This window comes from Dipodomys ordii, unplaced genomic scaffold (genome assembly GCF_000151885.1).
Source record: "Dipodomys ordii isolate 6190 unplaced genomic scaffold, Dord_2.0 Scaffold3, whole genome shotgun sequence".
Lineage (NCBI taxonomy): Eukaryota > Metazoa > Chordata > Mammalia > Rodentia > Heteromyidae > Dipodomys > Dipodomys ordii.
Genome location: NW_012267219.1, coordinates 16,892,207 through 16,900,417, shown reverse-complemented (window position 1 = coordinate 16,900,417; position 8,211 = coordinate 16,892,207). Strand labels below are relative to the sequence as shown.

General features: G+C 37.5%; 1 protein-coding gene across 3 annotated transcripts in view; it reads right to left on the bottom strand.

Moving 5' to 3' along the window:
- Positions 1-2,075: 2,075 nt before the first annotated feature.
- The window catches only part of Nav3 (neuron navigator 3), a 287,020-nt gene continuing 280,884 nt past the window's right edge, over positions 2,076-8,211 (bottom strand). For all 3 annotated transcript variants that reach the window (XM_013019548.1, XM_013019554.1, XM_013019559.1), the window contains 2 exons: positions 6,700-6,903; positions 2,076-2,369 (listed from right to left, as the gene is read on the bottom strand). In XM_013019548.1, coding sequence (XP_012875002.1) covers positions 2,250-2,369; positions 6,700-6,903 — 324 coding nt within the window. In that variant the 3' untranslated portion in view covers positions 2,076-2,249. The remainder of the gene's footprint in view (positions 2,370-6,699; positions 6,904-8,211) is intronic.

Below are 8,211 nucleotides of genomic sequence, written 5' to 3'. Positions count from 1 at the left end.
AGGGAAAAATTCGCAATTTTCATAGATCACATATTATACAAGGGCAAAAGTCACTCATCCAGCTACATATATGGATGTTGTACAACAGATTTGATCCTTGTTTGAGGCTTGAAAGTCAGGGTGACAATTCCATGTGCATAATTCAGTTCAGATTTCCCTCAGGGCAATAGCACCTTATAAGGACCTATACACTTAGTGATGCTCTGAAAACTGCACAGATGTCTTGATATGACTTGTTTGATAGCAACTGACCCATGGGGTGGTCACAGAGGATAGCACCAGTTACACATCTGAGAAGTAGCACATTTTCCCTTGCGTAGAACAAGTCAACACCATGGCCTAGCCCTTGGGTTTCATGAACTACAAACCTGTCCTCTGTGTGTGTGTGTGTGTATGTGTGTGTGTGAGAGTATGTGTATGTGAGAGAGAGATGGTTAACTTCTCCAATGACTCTGATCAGTTTTCATGCACTCTAAAGCCTGCCACCACAGATATACTTTTAGACAGTTTTACTGATTCCAAAAATATACTGGCTTCATGGACAGTTTTGAAGCATGCTCACTGTAGCACTGATAGCTCCTGTGTAGTCATAACAACTGTGAATACAGGACAAACACACCAGATCATAACAGCTTTGAGGATTTGCATTCTGTCTTTTGTTTGCAACATACAGGAAATCTCAGCAAGTGAAACACCTCTTAAAACACCAACAGGATAAAATACAACTTTGTTTGTGTTTGTTTTGATTTGTGCAACTTTGATAAACATTATTATTTACAATACCTACCCAGTAGACTGTGCATATCTAACCTTCTTTTACAGTATCAACTCTCCCTCTTTCCACAGTGACTTTACTGCTTCAGTGTTCTTTAATGCTGAATTTCTCATGTACAATAACAGCGATCAAAACAACATGCATCAAAACTAAAAAGAAAAAAGAAAAGAAATGGAAATGAAAGAACATGGAAAGAAAACCAAATAGTTGTGCTCAGGCTTCCTCTCGTGCTCCTGGCTCTGCTGGATCAGGATTCAAAAGCTCCCACCTTCTGAAACTCTTTTTTTTCAGTTAGAACTGGATGGAATTTAGCCACATGTTTCTACTTTGAAGCAACAGTCAAAGAGGGTTTCTAAGAGTACTCAAGTCACATAGAGGACAGGGAAAACAATCTACTCAAAGGTAAACATACCGATAGTCCTCCTATCCATTTCTCCAAAAAAGAGAGAAAGAGAAAAGAAACAACAGCAACAAAACCTTCCCCCCAGCAATTTATAGAGATGAGGCTACTGTGTTAACTGGTGTAGCTTGGCTATGAAATTAAAAAGACGGAGGAAATTACCAATACTTCTGGATTTGAACCAACTGGTAAACCATTGTAGAAATCTGTTTTAAGGCAGTGAGACAGCACCATAGGAAATGTTCCTTCTTTCACTGAGAAGGCTCGAACAAATAAAGCCCTAAAAAGCCTTTTGTCAGTGTGGACTAATAATTGGTATAAAACTCTTGTTAAGGGAGTGGGTAGGTGGTTTAAAAAGACCACTGTGGTAAAAACAACCTTATAAAACCTGCGACTCAGACACTAAGAAGTTGGTGGCGCATGTGATCGAGAACACGGCAGTGTGAGTGAAATTGGCAATTCTCCAGTTTGCCACAGTAGTGTTTTCCTGGTGGTTGCACAATTCCTTTTGTGCTTCTGGAGGACTAGCCTCATGGATTCACTGGAATGGGGTGGTGTACAACACAAACACTACTGGAGCCCTGTGACCAGCACCAAGGAGGGTGGCCCCAAGGAGGTGGATGGACAGATCAGAAGGGACTCTGCCTGGGGAGAACAGGCAAGGAACAAAAGGAAAAGGGAGAAAAGAAAAAGAAAAAGGTTGACATTGTAAACTTTTAAAGAGAAAGGAAAAGGAAAGTCCAGTCTGGCCAACTCATGTGTGCAAGCTATTTTCAGTTGCCCTGTCATGAGAGATCCTTCCAGTCGGGTCATGGAGCCTGCAAGGGCTCTGTGGATATTCAAAATGCCTAGAAATAAAATAAAGTCAAGCTCCCATTACAACTTAGCATCTTGGCGCTTCTGATCTTAGTTCTGTTTCCTCCTTGGTGACCACAAGACTGGGTCAGAGCCCTGGACAGGGGACTTTCATACTGGCAGTGAAATACCTTTTGTGAAAATACCTTTGTCTTTCAAAACACTTTGTTAAAATGCATTGTTTTTACCCCTAACTTCTTTTTCCACTTTTTTTGTACTCTAGAGGGTGGATTCAAGAGACGAATCCAAAATGTCTTCATGGTGGCTGGTGCTATCACTGTCGCAGCTTTGTGTGCCCGGGTAATTGGCTGCTTCTTGGAGTTTCATTAACATATTCATCTGAAGAAAGAAAAGAGAGACATCCCTGTGAGCAGTGATGCATTGAATCAGCCAGTCCCCGAACAAACACAGCCCTCAGCCACATGGAACCATTAAAAGCACCGTCTTATCCCATATCCAAGCGAAATGGCAAAGAGTTTTTGGATTTACACTCATTGCCCCTGGCTCCTGTTCATGTTTCTCCCAAACACAGCTACCTCACCAAACCATAAGGACAAAATAGGGCTGGCTAGATAACTCTTTTATTTGGGGCTATGAATGAATACTGCTCCAGCAGGGAGACTGGAAAAGAAACTGTATCACAGCTGGACATCTGGGTTGGTTGCTGGAGAGGAAGCCAAGTTTCCCAGCTTTTTGGCTGGGGGAAACAGAAAGCAGTGAATGGCAACTAAAGATCGTGAATGTTCATACACCCACCAACGCGAGGGCCTCACAGACAACACATACACACAAGCATTGTCCCTGGAGAGGAGGAGGGGAGGATGGAGTGGAATGCAGCCAGCTGCTGCTCACAGCACACCATCTGCTCTTCAGGAGCTGACCTCAAAGAGAAGGTGACAGAATGAAGCAGAACCATGAGCATTTGAAGAGGGAGAAGGAAAGAATCTCTGTCAAGTTTGGGTTGTTATTGAATTTCTTGCAGAAATATGATTGATATATCACTGAAAACAAAAGCCACCTTCTGGAACAATAGCAGTTGTCTCAAGTTTCCCCAGTTTGATGAGGGAATGCTAAGGCTTGTTGAGCAACAAGGGACATGTGCATACAAGCACCTGGGGAGAAAGGCAGCTAGCCAGTATTTTAGAAAAATAAAAGGAAGAGGCAGTGCTTAGATTCTGATGGATCTAAAGCCCCCAGGTTCCTTAAAACATGATGGCTCAACAATTTTAGAAAACAGAAAAATCAACGACAGGGTTGTTTCTTTGCTTTATCAAGCATTTCTACATCACAATCACATTGGCATTGCTTGATATGGAGTCATTATATTATTTTATACATTATTTCAAGTGGTTATTTGCCTTCCAATGTAGAAAAATAGAAGGGATTCTAAGCATGTTTACATGCTCAGTGTAAAATCTGTGTTCAAGAAATGCTTGCAAAATGAAAGACAAACTGGTAGTCGCCACTTTCAGCAAGAATGCCTTTTTAGAAAAAAAGTTAGAGCCTACTTTGAAGTCATTTTAATAATATTTGGGACTGCATTTCTTCAAGCTAATTTTCAATCTAAATCTCAATGTATTAAAGCAGCTACACAAGGTTGTGAATTCAAAGTAGTTAGTGGTAATCTTTCAAACCCACTAAACCAATAAAATGAATGCCTCTGTCACCTTTTAGTCATCTCTTTGTCTTTATCTTTCTCTTACACTCTTACACACACACACACACACACACACACACACACACACAGCATCTTTTCTTTTGTCAACCCATCCGTCACAAGCAGAGGCTGTATGCAAAGCATTTGATAGAAACTGATTTAACCAACACAACTGTGTTTAGAGCACCCTTTTGATTTGCTAAGAGTAGAAATGTCAAATGAGAAATATAATTGTTCTCTGGTCACAAATGCTTGAATATACTTGAAGCTAATTATTATTACAGGTTTATAGTACAATAGTATTATTAAAGTCGTAATTTTTGAGTATGGTGTCATGTAGTAAATATCTGCCATTGTATATATTTATTACAAATTTGAGATGTGGAACTTTCTCTAATGGCAGATATTTACTACATGACACCATACTCAAAAATTACGACTTTAATACCTTGACAATTAAAAAAATAAATGTATACAGTGGGATTTACTTAGTTTTCTCACAGGGCTGTTTTAAGCAGTGCCATAAAGTATTACAAGAGGAAAAGAACTATATTATTTGAGTTACCATTGTTATCAGATTATTATCCTTTGCCAAGTTACTTCCTCCTCTCTCCTCCTTGGTTTCTTCCTTCTAGTCTTGATCAAACAGCAACTTTCTGTTACTTCTAACACATCCATTCTGTGTTACCTTCACCTAATACCTACATATCTATTCTCTCAGATTCCTTTCTCTTCTCTCTTTAAATCTATTCTGTGCTTTGTTCTGAGCTTGTTGGTGATAACGACATATTGCATTTTTTTAAAAAATTGAAATATTCTAAAAGTCACATTTAATTCAGATTCAAAGTTAGAACTTCTGACATTAAATAGTATATTTCCTCCTATGATTTATGATTTCAATTGGATTTTGCATTGAGTTAGTAACTGTAGAAATATATAAATATAATAGGAAGAATATTTTTCTATAAGAATGTAGCAGATCAAAACATTAATTTTAGATTTTATCTTTTACTATGTAGCATGTGAGATATAATTTCTTCTTTCTTAAGGAACTAGAAGGTTTTTTTTAACCCCACTTCTCAAGACTCTGTCTCTCTTTCCCACAGTTGAGAATTGGGGAAGAAAATACTGATTTAGATTATAGAAAGTGACCAAGTTGAGGTCATTTGAAAAGGATCCCATTATGTTACAGACAAACACTGAAGACAAGTCTCAGAAACACCTTTCCTTACCTGAAACAGACATGAGAGATATACCAGAAATATAGAGGGTGGACAGGAATTCATTAAAAGTTCAAATAATCCATCTTTGTATACTACAATATGTATTTGCTTTATTTAAACATAACTGTCCTATCAGAAGTCATTTAGTGTATGCTCACAATTACACTGTATTGAAACCAAATCCACCTCTCCTGTTGATTTCTATGCATCATTTAAAAGGCCAGGTGCCAAATGAGAAAAGTATCAGTCTGGGCCCTTCAGCTCTAAGAAAGGCTTTGTGTATATTTCAGTGATTTCTATGGAACTCATAAACTAGCCTGCAAAATTTCTCTGTGTGTGTGTGTGCATTTTGCTGTGAAAAGATCCTGAACATTGATCAAATTTTCCACATATGCTCCCCAACATGAGGAAGTGGGGCTGTGGCTCAAGTGAGCTCAAGGTCAGTGCCCAGGTCCAGAGTTCAAGCCCCACAACCAACAAAAAATAAAATCCCCCAAATAATGGGCGGTTGATAGAGTGAGAGTGATCATAGGTTTGCTCTTGGGCAGTTTGTATAAGAGTATTTCTTAAAACATCCAGTCTGATTATGTCATTGAATGTAGCTATGGGTTATAATTTAATTTGTTTCCTTTTATATTTTTTAATAAACATAATAGATTTTTCTTTCTGTATTGACTATACTAATCCAATCATCTCTTTAGACACAGAAAGGTCAGCTAAAAAACTATATTATATTTGATACTAATATATACAAAGTAATCTATAAAAATAAAAAGTAGGTATCCCCAACGTTTTTTTCCTACTAGCACTGTAAATACATTATATTCAGAATATTCATTGATTTCTCTCTCTCTTTTTTTTAATTATTTTGTCGATCATGGGGCCTGAACTCTGGGCCTGGGCTCTGTCACTCAGCTTTTCAGCTCAAAGCTAGCGCTCTACCACTTGAACCATAGTGCCACTTCCGGCTTTGTCTTCTTATGTGGTGCTGAGGAATCGAACCCAGGGCCTCATGCATGCAAGACAAGCACTCTACCACTGAGCCACCTTCCCAGCCTCTTTCTTTGTTTCTTAGATACAAGACCAGGACTCAATCTAGTCTCAGTACCTGAAGCTTTCACTCATTGACTAAGCCATACCTCCAACTACAGAATATTCATTCTTTAGAGTTTTGAAGACTTACTTATTGTAGTGTTTTTAAAACATAAACTATGTACATGTGTACAGCACAGAGAATAAAGTCCCTCTGATTTCCAAGTCAGTTTTTCTTTCCCTGCTGAAAGCAACAGCAGAGTAATCCTCAATTTAATCAGGCTAAGTGATGTATATTCAATATTCTTTTGTTTTGTAAACACATATTAGATTCTATCCATTTTCTTCTTAAGTGAAAACAACAAAAAAGGATAGAATCTAATATGTGTTTACAAAACACATAGCTTTCATTGAAAGACCTAGTAAACTGTTATGATATTTTAAAAATTATTTTGATTTGAACCATTAACACAACTGATCGTTTTTTCAAAGAATCATTATAGTCACAGAGTTCAACCAGGCTTCAGGATTTCTTGTTTCTTGTTAGACAAAGAATTTATTTAATTAGTATTTCAAAATTATTCATTATTTCACTGAAATTAATGTGGACTGAAATTTCAGAATTCAAGTCCAGGTATCAATATCAGAATAGGTTCAAATATTACTGAATAACTCACTGCCTTTATTAGAGATGATGAAAAGAGAGGGCTAAGACACATATCATAATTATAGGAAGAACTGAGTTTGAGCTCCTTACCAGGGGATCTCCTTCTGTGTCAGTCTGTGGCTTGTGCTTTGAAGTTGTGGCTTCTTTAGTAGATGTGCATCCCTCATACCCAACATCTTCTGGCCGCAACTGAAGTAATGCTGGGCCTTCCTGAGGCAGAGATGCTGAGCTCCAGGGATATGTGTCGAGAACCCACTTGGAGGGATCTTCCCAGGGTGCACGTTTCCCATACATCTAAAAGTTGATCACATATTTGGTATACATAAAATTCATTCCTATTAAGTATAAAAAGGTGAGAACTAATTGTTTCTCCCCTCCCCCACGCTGTGTTCTTATGGAACTTAATCTACAGAGGAACTGTCTGGCTACCATCTTCTAGAGTTTAAAGATTTATCCATTGCATTTAAAACCTGAAGGTGAGACAAGGTAAAAATTGAACCTCTAGCAAGGTAACAACATTTGGAAGAGAATATGAAGGAGGTTTATTATAAATCCATGTAAAAATAATTACCTGCATTTGTCTTTATTAGTAATTTTGCAAACCCAGAGAAAATTCAAAAATAAATAAATAAAAATACCCTCCAGGTTAAATAGCTTGGCAAAAAAGCTTCTACACTTACAATAAACAAAGTTTTCTATGGAAGATAGGAAAGATAATGAATTAAAGAAAAAAGACAATGTTTTTCTCTTTTGAATACACTCTACTCAAATTTTTTTTGAGAAAATTCTTTCTCTGATAACCATTTTCCTTCAATTAACTTCTTCTTCTTCTAATAATACAGCTTCTTGTAAAACCTCTTTGGAGATGTTTATCAGCTGACTAAGAAAAGAGAAATCAATTGTTTATCAAGTATAAGTTGTTTAAGAATTCACATGAAAACAAAAAGCCAATAAGGAAGATACACTAGAGTTCAATTCAAGGGAGTACAGCAGAGGACAGAACACGATTCCAAGACATAGTAAAATGTTTTAAGCTAGCCACAAGCTGAACCAAACTGAAAAGGAGACACTTAAGACACAGGCTGATGAGAAATTTTTTTTGCAAAGGTAAGTACAAGGCCACAAGGTACACAAAAAGAAAAAGAGAAAGAGAAGATATTGGGCATCTGTGGTGTGTCATATTGTATTTAAGGACAAGGTTTCTTGTGGTTCAATGAGACAAAAGCAAAATGTGGACAGCTCTTTTCTCCTTCAGAAGGTATATGCATGTTCATAGCCTTAGGCTATGGTAACAAACAGAGCAATTGGAAGGTTTTTTTAAATAATTATTTTCTTTTGGAGCATAAAGTTTTCTCTCAGTTAGAAATCTACTTTACAGAGCATAATAACCATAGCTTGTTCTACACTCTAATGTAATTAGAGATAAATATATAATTCTTAAACAGCTTGTGTTAAAATGAAGAGTATGTTAAAAAAAAAAGAGAGAGTCTAGAACAGCCCTAAATAACACTGAACTCTAGACACAACTGAGAATATTCCTCTTCTCCTCTCCTCTCCTCTCCCCCCCTCCCCCTCCCCTCCTCCCTCCCCTCCCTCCCTCCC